The sequence below is a fragment of the Polypterus senegalus genome, chromosome 2 (assembly GCF_016835505.1).
Source record: "Polypterus senegalus isolate Bchr_013 chromosome 2, ASM1683550v1, whole genome shotgun sequence".
Classification (NCBI taxonomy): Eukaryota; Metazoa; Chordata; class Cladistia; order Polypteriformes; family Polypteridae; genus Polypterus; species Polypterus senegalus.
In genome coordinates, this window is record NC_053155.1 from 201,196,054 (window position 1) to 201,209,561 (window position 13,508).

The 13,508-nt window shown below is 36.7% G+C and overlaps 1 protein-coding gene across 2 annotated transcripts in view; it reads right to left on the reverse strand.

Moving 5' to 3' along the window:
• Positions 1-551: 551 nt before the first annotated feature.
• ccdc181 (coiled-coil domain containing 181) overlaps positions 552-13,508 on the reverse strand; it is a 33,458-nt gene continuing 20,501 nt past the window's right edge. For both annotated transcript variants that reach the window (XM_039745184.1, XM_039745185.1), the window contains 4 exons: positions 8,187-9,008; positions 5,522-5,668; positions 2,808-2,965; positions 552-2,383 (listed from right to left, as the gene is read on the reverse strand). In XM_039745184.1, the coding sequence (XP_039601118.1) occupies positions 2,212-2,383; positions 2,808-2,965; positions 5,522-5,668; positions 8,187-9,008 (1,299 nt within the window). In that variant the 3' untranslated portion in view covers positions 552-2,211. The remainder of the gene's footprint in view (positions 2,384-2,807; positions 2,966-5,521; positions 5,669-8,186; positions 9,009-13,508) is intronic.

Here is a 13,508-nt window from a genome sequence, read left to right on the forward strand (position 1 = left end):
AGTCATACCCTAATTTGGCATCATCAGTTACAAGGCAGGAACTGACCCTACACAGGCTACCTCCTTATCGCACCACCACACATTTGCTCCCTCTTTTCCTGTTCAGATTGACAGCAGAAATTATCCTAACAGAAATAATATAAAGTTGGGAAACAATCCTGGATAACAGACATGCCCATTATAGAACACACACACCAGAAAAGTCTTTAGCATAACCAATCAAGGTAACAGGATACCTCTTGACTCAAAACCAGTCTCCTTTGAAAAGCCAGTTGACACTCAAACACAAACACAACAGATAAACTACTAGAAGAAGCTCCTGGCATACACAAAAACCAAATTCTTAGCTTTGTGAAGGGTCAACACCACTTGATGCACCAACACCTGTAAACATAAGCCAGAAACTGTAAATATCATCCAGATGATTCCAAGAGAACTTTCAGTTGGTAATAAAATGGTGCAGTCCTGCAAAAGAAATGAAAAATAATCTTCACGTCCACAAGACAAAATAAAAAGGAAAAGCACTCACATGCATTATTAAAATTGTTCCATATATATATTTTATTTATCTGAATAAAAAAAGTGAATTGTGCATTTTATACTTCAACTTCTCATGTGTCACAGTGGTCATAGTTTCTCTTCTCCTATGACATTATCTGTTAGTTCATACAAGATGTTTTATATTTTATTTCAGATGCATGCTTATCTTAAGGCACTGGCCCTGTACTACATTTCAAACATTCTTCAAAAATGTCAGATATTTAACACAGTCTCCTCAAAAATGCTTATTCTAATTCAGGGTTGCTGGGTTCTGCAGCCTGTCCCTACAGCACTGAATTCAAGACAGAAACCAGCCATATGGACCATATGAATGTATTAATGCAACTCAAATCTCTTAATGATACATTAATGCCTGAAATAAGAATTTCTATCCCCATTGTGATCTGAATTATTTTCATAGCTATATTAGCATATTAATAAAAATTGGTTAATTTTACATTTTTGGTAATCCGCAAACATTGATGTGCAAGTCTAGGTAAATATATTTTAGTGAAAATTCTACAAATCATCAACAAGACAATGCAATACAAACAAACAGGACCTGCTTCTGTAACTGCACTTGATTAAACTGCTCAAAGGGTAAATCTTAACACAGTAAACCTAAGTCATATTGCTAACTTCACAATATTAAGAAATAAAACTAGTGACCCAAAACTGCTGTGTGATACTCTTTGTTTTGCTCTGCAGTGCAAGGTGCACAAATGAGAGATGAAGGTGACAAAACGCAATACTTTTTCCCTTTTTAAATAGCCTTTCAGATAGGACAGTAATCAAATGTCAAATTAAACACAAATTACTTTCTTGGAAATTAGCATTGTAAAATGTAAGTCCATGTTATTACCCACATGACAGATTATTGATTCAATAGTTTGGAGAAACTACCTATTGGTCAAATTAGATTGAATGTGGAAGGAGTGATTCACCTGTAGTTTAAATGAAAGAGCTCTTGCCCAGTTGTGATGTCTGATCAGCCCACATGATTATTATTATTAGAAGATAAAGAATGTGAAGGAATGTACAGAAGATCATAAGAGAATGAGATTCTCATGACTGAATGTCTGATGTGTTGTAACATGTCCTTAATGAAATCTCCCTTAAAATAAACTAAAGATGTATTTAATGTATTAAAAAATGTGTGGCAACATATTAATAACTCTAATGGTCAAATAATACTCCAAACATGGAATATGTGCTGTGTCATTTAGTCAATTAAAAGTGCTACCTGCATTACTTACATCACAAATACTGAATGCTCTATTATTAAACTTTGGATGACAATTTTGTTCACTAAGTAAAAATTATTCAGATTATAACACTAAGATACACAAAATAGATGTGATTTCTCCCAAGCTGGTTACAAACAGGAGTTCCTAAGTTGATACTTTCATTCTTGCTTACCTCTTATGTTTTATCTTGAAGGATACAAATAAGAAACAAAGTTGTGAGAATATAATTTGCTTTCTTGTATTATTATGATTGTTGATTAAAAATCTTTATGCAATACTTCCATTATCATTGAAATACAGTACAAATTAGTTTGTATTTCAGCTTTCTCTGATTAAAGTTTAATTTTTGTTTGGCTAGGCTGATACAGTGGATTATTTTTTATCCATCACTTATATATTCAACTGGAAATCACATAAGTTTTTTTTAATACTTATAGCCATTCTGGTTTACAAATTTAAACAATTTTGCTTCGCTGATAGTGTAGAACAAATCTCGCATTCTCTTTGCTCTCCTGGCCTCAGTAAGAAGCCTTCTGGAGCGGTCTTTCACTGTTTGCCTCTCCGATCTCTTTTCTGCTTTCTTCCTTTTAAGCCATCTGTGAACACAGTAAAGCATAAATTTTGTTAAAACTAAATATCACATTGCTTGTTTTCTCTGAAAATCATGAATATGTTAATGCATATTCCATACTGAATGATAATAAATGCAATGGGAACCAAAACATTGTTTACCATATAAGGCTTTCACAATAAGCCTTCAATTTTGTTTCATAAATTTAATTACTTGATAAAACATAAACCACAATATTTCAAAAAGTTTACATGTACTGTACAGTACTTCAGGATAAAAATCCTATTGGCAAGCCATGGTCGTATGGAATAGGGAAGCGTGCTATCAGATATATTATGAGTGTCATTTTGCATTTTCAACAAGATTCCTCCTCCACCCTTGAGGAGCTTATAGGAAAATTATTCAAAAACTGATGAGACATATGCTGCAAATTTATTCCCTTAACTTACACTTTAAATGCCCTTTCACACTCTTCTCTTCCGTGAATATACATAGCATTTTCTTCTTCTTGCCTTCTAATATCTTCAATCTGCCGTTCCTTTGACTGCTGTTGATTTTTCTTCCTCAGCCAATGTTTATAAGCTTCCTGTGGATCTGGCATTTCCTGCTACAGGATGATAAAGATTCAAGGTTGTAAATGAAAAAAGGCAAACGTGCAAGTTACAGTACAACATAATCCTGATATTCAGATGATATCAATGGCAAAGAAACAATTCTTTGTACATCTTCACTGATACAAGAAGAAAAAACAATAATCTTAAAAAGTTGAGCTGCTATACCAAAAGTGCTAAAGGAACTGAAAATATACTAAGGGTAGAAACCGGGAAGCTCATAACAAGTGAAGTCAAAGTTTGTTTTTTTAAGAAGTGATATGCTGGGCCTACTTAACTACAGTATTATGCTGTGTTCCATTTGAACTGTCATAATTTCTGAGTTCCCAGTAGGAAGTTTCAACTGGAACACCCCCACAAATCAGATTTTGTACTCAGAAAGTCAGGTGAGCCTCACTAACATTGACCTCAAAATCCAAGATTACCACACTTCGCCTCAAAAGTAAGTGAAAACTGTACTATTATACCATTTATTAGTACTTCTATTTGTTTCTCATTAAATCAGTTGCACACACTGGTACTGTCCAGCTTCTATGTGTGGACATGTTGCTACAGTTTTTGGATGTGCAAAATACTGCGGAATGAGTTGTTCTGTAGTTGTTTGTATTCTGAAGAAGTGCAAGAAAGGTTTTATGGTAGGCACCCATATTGGTTTTCCGAATGTTTTACTGGAACACAGTCAACTTGGATGTGATGTCATTCCCAGTTCTGACATCTTACTTCCAAGACAAATGGAAGGCAGCATTAGTTGTCCTAAAAAGCTAAATGGAACAAATGATTTCTTTTTAAATGCTAATTTGTTTGTCTGGTTTTTATACTGTATATTCCTATTTATATGCACTTTAGAATTCACATCAGTGAAAACAAACAGAAAATGCACATTAATGTGTAAACACATGGCCATGAAAATACACACTCATATACAAACTCGGCATCAGTTTAAATCATGATTACAGAGAGACAAGAAAAATAAATAAAACAAAGTAAAATAAATTACCAATCCACTTTGAAGTTCTTTTGGACAGAAACAACATACTATAACTGGAGTTTAACAATACACAATAAAAATTACGATTATTTCCAATTTTTAATTAAATGTATTTTTTATTCTTAATACATTCAATTAATATCTTTTTGCTAGTATAATATATCTTCACAAGTCCTACACGCCCTGACAAAAACTGACATCTGAATAGTCCATCCATAACGTTTCATAGTGAGTATGGTGGTCTCTGGATGAGGTGTATTGGTATATTTGCAGTAAGTACATTCTTTTATCATTAAATCCAAAAAAGTTCATTATGGTTCACTCAGATAAATCAGTTACCTTCTGCTTGGTCACGCTATGTTCTACATGACTTATGGAAAAAACAGTTGGTATGTGATTATATTTTTTAACAAAGGTTTTCAATATGCCTCTTTCACATAAGGCCAAGATCTTCTAAGCACCTAGATAAATATTGGTTTCATAGATTATACCATCTCAGTTGTAGGTTTCTTTAGTGTAACTTAGGTCTCTTGGTGACTTCCCTCATAAGTGTTCTTTTCAACCAGTTTTGGAGAATATCTGAATTTGCTTCATGTCTTCTGGTCTCCTCCCATGGTAAAACACATGCAGGTTAGGTGAATTAGCAATCCTAAATTGGCCCTAGTGTGTGCATGTAGTGTGTAAGTGTATGTTCACTCTTCAATGGACAGGTCCCTGTCCAGGGATTATTCCTGCCTTGTGCCCTCAGCTTACTGAAATAGGCTCCAGCTTTCCCCTGATCCTACTCAGGATGAAGCGATTTAGAAAATGTATTGATGGATCCTGGTTGACACAGCTTCAAATTTTTGTGATACATTTAAAATTTCTTTATATTAAACTTACTCATTATTATATTAGCTATTCTATTTATTATTTATTATTGTCTTAAAAAATGTATACCTTTCTCTGGCTTGGTGGGTTCAATGATGTTATCTAAGAGCTGCTCTGAATGTTCCTTTACCCTCACAATATGTATATTTTGTGTTACAAACTATGCAAACCAATGTGAGACTACTCATAACAGGCTTTTTTAATCATAACTCAAATTTAATACCTTCAATGCATTCTTTATAGCATGCAATTCAAGTATATATAAGGAATGAACAATTTAAATTTTTTTTTAATTATAATTTAGAAAGATCTGTTAAATTGTTTCATTGATCAGTGTCAAAAAATCTAAAATAAGGCATGACTTTGTATTGCAACACAAAGTAATATTTAGTGAACTAGTTCAACTTGTACCAATACTTACATTAGTCACTACAATTACTTTAAATGTTTTTGAAAATAAACAAAAATCGTGAAGTAAATGTACAAAAAGTGCTTTAATATACATAACTGGCTTTGAACAATATAAAAGGTAAGCATTTCATCTGTCTTCATTTGTTCTGAATTTTTTTAGTGAAAAATCACATTCATTAACAAAACATAAGGTGGTGGATAGTAATTCTATGAGCTACTGCTGTACTTAGAGGACTACAGGAAAAGAATAGTTTTGAGTGACAGATAAAATGTCTTTGTTTACCGTATTGTTTATCCGTTCTATTTCCTTGGCCATCTGTATTCGCCGTTCCTCCTGCAGCATGCTTCTCTTTCTTACTAGCCATGCTTTGAAGGCAATTTCATTTTGTTGCCTTTTAATCTCTTCTTCTTCCTTTTTTCTAGCTTCTTCCTAAAAGAATCAAAGTTTTTTTTTTAAATAAATCAAATAAAACCGATACATTTAATAGGCAAAGGTACATTATTGACCAAGGACAGACTGCAAAATGTAAGCTGGCAACCAATCTCCAGATACTGTTTTTTTTTCTGGTTTTGCTTTTACTCAAGCCCTTAATTGCTGAACATTCTCTTTAATTAGACCAATTTATTGGATTGGTGATAAATGTTTTCTAATTTCCATTACTTATGCAATAGCAGCTGTTATTATGCTGTTGGGCAGATGTTAAAACACAGAGAAGGCAAACTGTGAAAACATATCAAACTTGAAAAATATTCCAATTCAGTACATAGCTGTGCAACTGAGGTGACAGTTGGCATCAGTCCACTGCCATCTGTTCAATATGTGTGGTCCTCTTTTGTGAATTGTGCATTTATATCCAGGATACAAAAGCTCTGTCTGCTACACATCTACAGTATATCTACTCATCTATACTAAGATTTGTGAGGCTCTAAAAGCTATTATTTAGTTTTCCTTACTGCTTAATAAAACGGATGTGGTTATTAAAAAATAAAAGCAAATTTAACTTAGGAATTTGCTGTACGATTAAAATCTAATTTAATTTAAAGACTAGTTGCACTGCATAGTCAGAAGTGGCCCCCAAGCTATGAAATATTCGTTGATGCAAGTTACAATTTGTAGCCCTCCAAGCAACATAGACAACATTAAATTTTTCTTACTTACTATGAGATGAATCGTTTTTGATTTGAATACGCTATGCCAGGATATCCAGTTATTCATACATTTAAATTATTAGTTGGATTGACAAATACTCTAATAGAAATGTAAGCTATTCAAGATAAAATTGAAATGATTGCAATTTAAACATAAACTCTAGAAGGCAGAGAAAATGTCTAAGAACCATGGTGAGGTTAGAATATAAAATGTACTTTAAATGCAGTTAATTGACTAAATATAAACACAATGTACTCTGAGAATAATTATTTAAAATACTTTAGTTTATTGTTTGTATAAAACAACTAAATGAAAAATAATTGGATCACATAAACTAATTTACAGAAAAGCCTTTAAAAGCCTTCCAGTTATCTGCACGTCAACTCACAAAAGGTAGCTTAGAAATAAGCAAAATTATATTTTGGGACTTTGAACAAATGGTTGAATATAGACATGTAACAAAAATTGGAACAATCATTGTTGCCTTTCACTGTGTGCATGACTATACCTTTCAGTAGACCCCCATCCTATCCTGGGCTACTTGCTTCTTAGGATAGGTTCTAGCTTTCCATGTCGCTGACCAGGAAAGTGAATGGATGGATGTATGGAGTTAAACATTGAGTTTTAAAGGTAAATGGATTTAAAACTTAGGTGATGTTACTGCATGTACAACATCACAACATGTATGTACAACATTTTTTACAAGATAAAATCATCAATAAGTGAGTCGTATTTAAAGTAAAATAACAAGAATAGATTTACACATACAAATAGTACTAGACTCCAATAATTTGCAAAATATTTTTCTTGTCCAATTTCAAATACTGCAACATCAGAAGTGAGTTGCTATGTATGGCACACTACCATAGTAAAAATGTCAACTGTCTGTCTTTTTTGGAACAAGGAAAATGAGTCTGAATCATTCATAGATCTATATATTCATTTTCTGATCTACTTAATACAATCAGAGCCTTCCCAAGTTTGAATCAGTTTTTCAGTAAATAATATTTTTAATTTAAATGCCTATTTCCTCACAATTTTAGAACACAACTGTATTTTATCCTTTAGTTGCATGTGCTGGTAGCCACATATGGTTCTCCAACCAGTCAATTAATACTGTTTCTCCTTCTGTTCCGTGGTCAGTACAAAGAGAATATATAGCAGTCTACTATTTTTTAACTCTGCCTCCCTGGAAGTACAGTCAGGATTAAAAAAAAATTAATTTAAATACATTTTTACTTGAAGGTTTATTAACAGCCCTCCTTCTACTGTCGGTGGAACTGCGGGAACTAAAACAGTGGTATGGCTTCAGCCCAGTCTTAAGAGAGCATAATTTTCTACAGTACATACAGTGAGATTTGTTTAATAAAATAAAGATTAATTTCACATTTCCAGTGATGTCTTAAGAAAAAGGCTGGATTAATTCCAAACAAAAATGAGCAGAAATGTTAGTCTGTATTGTATATAATCCTGAAGTTATTTCCATGTTTTAAAGTAAACACAATATCAAAAATATACATTGCTCTATCATCTTCTCCCAAACTTAAAACACTCTTCTGAATCACCCCCATATCATGTGTTCTGCCACAAATAATGTTCTCAAATCATTATCTCAGGTGAAGAGTGAAAACAGAGAATTTTGCAATTTCATTGCTACATCACATTTTCCCAGACTTAAAACACATCTGAATCACCTTTATGAAACAAATTCAGCTACAAATAATATGCTCAACCCATTATTGGGACAGGGAATAAAATTAAGAAGTAAAGATTATAATTTCATGGCAGTATCACTTACCTCTTTTCTGAGCCTTTCCCTCCTTTGTTCAAGTTGTTTCTGGTGTTCTTTTTGCTCAGGAGTTAATGCAAAGGTACTTTGCGCAGAATGCGCCCTTCGAGTTGATGGTTTTTTCCAAGTGGTCCCTTGGATATTGTGAGCTGAACTAGGCCGACCACTGGGAGGAAATGAAGGTGGTTTGGGAGAATAAGCATCAGAATCTACTCTTCTTCCATGCACTGGGCACCAATCAGCACCACTACCATCTGGCAAGGGCCTTGGAGACATTTGTTTTTGTTCACCTTCACTTGAGGCACCAGGTATTGGGGGAAGTAGGCCCTGGCTTTCAATGTCATTGAGGCTCACCAAGTCAAACTTCCCATCTTTTTCAATAAGCACTTTGCTGTCTTTCGATTGACCATCTTTGCTTCTCTGTGGGGATCCTGCAGATATTTGTAACTCTGACATTTGCCCTGTAACTCTGTCCCCTTCATTTTCAACACCTTCAACATAATCTGCTGGTGGAGCAACTAAGTCGACTAAATTGTCCTTGAATTTTAGGCGTCGCTCGCGATTTTCATCAGCTGGTCCTTCATCTTCAAGCTGCCGATTGGCTTGCTCAATCTTCTCTGTAATATATTTCTTTACTTCTTCATCAGAATGTGCAGTATCTTTCTCTCCCTTCAAAAAGGAACCCTCAATTTCAGGAGGTGGTTCTTGGCCTCCATTTCTTGTGTCTTCACTATCAAAATCTTTACTTTTTTTCAATTTTCCTGAATGATCTGCTCCCTCCTCTGCTAGTTCTTTATCAATTAAAGCTTCAAAATTTTTATTCTCATGTTCCTATTAAAAATACAAATAAAACATTACATTTACCACAAAATCCATTATGGTGACACTGTGGTGCAGTAGTAGTGCTGCTGCCTCGCAGTAAGGAGACCAGGATCCACATCCCGGGTCCTCCCTGCATGGTGTTTGCATGTTCTCTCCATGTCTGTGTGGGTTTTCTCTGGGTGCTCTGGTTTCCAAACATTGTCTAAAGACATGAGGTTAGATGGTTTGTTGATACTAACTTGGATATAGTGTGTGGTTAGGTTGAGTGTGTTCATCCTGCAATGGACAGCCGCTAGGTCCAGAGCTTGTTCCTGTCTTACGCCCTGTGCTAGCTGTGACAGGCTCCAGCACTCCCTGTGACTCTGTTCAGGATTATGCATCTTAGGAAAAGATTGACTGACAAAACCCATTACAACAAAATTAACAGAAAAGTACTTTCTAGGCAATAAAATAGAAAGGTAAATCAAAACATACAGGTAATAGGAAAATTACATGGTAACTGCAACAGATAGAAGCTGGTGCAATACAACAAGTTTGCAATGACTTATGGGTAGTTCAAATAGGCACAGCGCAGCACTGTGTTGAAAGAATGCACAATTGTTGAAAAATGCCCCATAGTGAGATTTCTTTGTGTAGAAGGAGTGACACCAGCTGAAATTCACATAAGGATGTTGGCTTGTATAGTTCAGTAAGCTATTTAGGTACCTATCTTATGCAATCTTTATTGCACCCCAAATCAACTGTCTGCACTATGGCATGTGCGGACCCATAGCTGATATCCAAATGTGCAGTAAAAGTGGACAAGGTAAACCATCGGTTTTCTCTCGAAGGCATTTGTCATGGTAATGTGGACTTGTGTGTGTGATGTTAATGGCCAACCAGATTGAGCATCATTGCTTATGCTTGTTCTTTCTGCTTTAAACGTTTCTATCTAGTCATAAACTTTTCATTGAGTCCATTTCCATTCTGAGCCAACATACTTTAGTGAATTTCAGCAGATTTCACTCTCTCTGGTTCAACTTTACTCTCTTTGGTTCGAAATCTCACTATGGTGCATTGTTCAACAATAGTGCAATCCCAGCAGAGCATCCATGTTCATTTGACCTGTGACTACTTCTACTGTATATCAAAATACTGTAGTATTCTAACTTATTCAGTATCTTGTCCATAGAAAAATAATGATATTATCCTGAAAGAAAAAAGTGGTACAGATTTTATTACAATAACAATAACAATGTGTAAACAATTTTGTGCCATTACGTCACAGTCTATTTACCAGGTGGTAAATTAGAGTGCCTAATGCATCAGAGCACATACAAGAATAATGAGCATGAATAGAATTACAATAATGTAAGGATACTGGAGGGGTCTACGTTTTCTGCTATATAAACAAAACAAAAAAGATATGACTTTTGCTGGTGTTTAAGATCATAATATTGTGTATAATTTGTGATATATGTATATGTGGTCATACAAGTGCGCATGGGAGGCAGCTAAAGGGCTTGAATGAGGGTAATTCCACGCCAGACCATGGGGTGGTAGTGTGCTAATCCTTTCTCTCTTTCCAATGCAGACCAGATACGGGAAATTCTGCCTGGCACCAATGATGTCACTTTCCAGTCCTGGCCCCAATTACGTAATTGCTGATCCCTCGGGCTGGATGACATCACTTCCAGTCCCATCCCCAGTCACACCACTTCCATCCCCAACAACTTCACTTCTGGTCCTGGCCCTGATGACTTCACTTTCTCTGCCTTCCTTTAAATCCGCCATTTTTGCCTCATCCAACTCGAACCTGTACTACCAATTTTCAAATTTGCAGCTGGGCTTCAAGTATATGGGAGGCTGCCCCAAGCCTTTTTCTGGGCTGAGGTGGGACACTGGATAAGGCCAGACGAAAATAAGTCCCGCCAGATAGTGGAGCAGGTTGCCTGCTACTTATTTATAAACAGACTTCCTGGAACATCTCACCCAGCCAATCTGGGGACGAAGATATTCAAACATGCTCAAGCTTATGAAGTTTGTTAAAACTATTAGGGCAGCCTCACCAGCTGGGAAAGCAAAACCACACCTTAGTCAAACCCAAACGAAGCACAGGACCACACAACACCATTTGGCGCAAGCACCAAAGTCACCAGATTCGTGGGCACACTGTCTGCCTGGTGACAACGGGGAATGCAGATGGAGAGAGGAGGAATGGTGGTGTGCTCTTACGAACCATCTGCTGATTCCACATTTCCATTGTGGTTCGCTGATATGTGTTACCACAACAGTGGCTAAGAGTTAAGACCAGTCTAACTTCCATCCACGGGAAAAACCGATGGTATAGGTCAGCCACCTGTTTCATCAGTTACAAAGGATCGCTAAAAAATATAGCTGTAGCGGTCATTCCAAATCCACTGTTCCCTGAGATTCTGGGGTGGGACTGGTCTTAAAGTAAAAGTGGTTTAACACTTTCCACTCCTAAACCTGTTTTGGGCCTAGTCATAGACCCCTTCAGGTTGGTCCTGACCCTCTCTCTCAGTTACATTATCAGTTCAGGGAGACACCAGCTTGATTTAAAAGGGAATGATGGAATGACAATTCCCTTAAATTCACAAAGAATGCAGTGATTCTTGTCAATGACCAACGCACCCATCAGCCCATACCACAGGGTCCACACTTTGTCTTAGAAAGTGACCTTTTATATCGGGTAGTATAATATTAGTAATAAATAGCAGTTAATGCATGAAAGCACCGGGATCTAACATGCCACCTTTCGAGTTGGAGACAGCAGTTCTTACCTCTATACCAGCCAAGCAGACGTATATATAGGTGTGTGTGTGTCGTATCCTATCCCAATTTCTTTTACTTTGGTTGAATTCTTGAAAAAAAGCACACTTGTTTTGTTATATCTGTGTCTTTTGTGAAAGTGTTTATTTGATATGTGGACTTCAGTCTTCACACATAATACACTTCACATAGGCATTTGGCAAATTATTAGTAGAACATGAAAAGTTTCTGTTCTAGTTATGTGTTCAACATTTATTGCCTTGCATTTCCTGTCATTCTACATTTACACAGTTTGTTGCAGACACGGAACACACATGAAATGTATGTGTTCCAAATGACGATACATTATTTAACCTATTCAATTCAAGGCACCTCACACCCAGATAAACAGACTTGAGCTGGGAGAACTTTGTGTACGACGAGCTGCAACGGTAGGGGGGATGGGATAGAAGGCTGCCTGGTGCCAGTGCTGATCAACACATTTGCAAAACAAAAGACGCTAATGGAGAGGTACGAAGAAATTTAAGGTGGCCTGGGGTTACAAGTTTTTTTGTAGACTTCAGGGATTCTAGTGTTAATCAGTATCTCAAACAAATGCATCGCAAGGTGGTCAGCGAGGATGGAAGGAACTGGGATCAGCTCTTCTACCTAGTCCTTTTTGCCTATCGGTAGGTCCCACAAGCTTCTACAGGCTTCTCACCTTTTGAACTGTTGTGTGGATGACAACCCAAGTTGAATATCCCATAATATCCCATACTAGATATTTTAAAAGAAGAATGGGAGGAAGAGGCTCTCCCCTCAACAAATAGATTAGAATATATCATACAATTACACAATAGATTTGGAAAAATTCGTCCCCTGCTCAAAAGTCACATGGAAGAGGCACAAGCAGCACAGGCCCAATATTACGATCGGGCATGTCTCTCTGGGAGTTCAGCCCACAAGATTGTGTCATGGTCCTTGTCCCTAACTCACATTTAAAACTGCTAGCCCACTGGCAAGGCCCTTACAAAGTTAAGGAAAGAAAAGGACTTGTCAATTATTTGGTGAAACAATCCAATCATTGACCGAGCAAGTGGGTATATCATGTAAACCTGCTGAAGCCATGGAAGTGCAGGGATCCCGATCCCTTCTCCGGTCAGCCCCACTCACTCTTTGATCGCAAAAATATCCTTAACTTCGGTTCGGAGTTGAGTTCCAAACAAAGACGGGACCTGGAAACACTTATCCTGTCTGTTCCTGAGGTAGTGAGTGAAACACCAGAAAGGACCATGATATTGATCACAGAACCTGGGGTTATAGTTCAAGAACACCTGTATCGCCTTCCCAAGGCAAAAAAAAATCCAAGTTAGAACTTGAGATCAAGCACATGCTGGAACTAGGAGTGATACAGGAAATACATAGTCCCTGGTCCTGTCCCGTCTTGGTTGCTACGCCTGACAGAGGTTGGAGGTTTTGCAATGACTTAATCAAGTCTCTCAAATTGATGCCTATCCAATGCCACGAGTGGACGACCTCCTCCAGAGGCTAGGACCGGCTAAATATTTGACCATTCTTGATGTAACAAAGGGGTACTGGCAGGTTCCTTTAATGGACTCCATAAAGGCTAAGACTATGTTTAGCATCCCTAGCGGTAACTGGCAATATTGTGTTCATCCATTTGAGTTACATGAGGCACCTGCAACTTTCCAGCGCCTGGCAGATAATGTGCGCCGGTCTCATATGTAACTCATATAG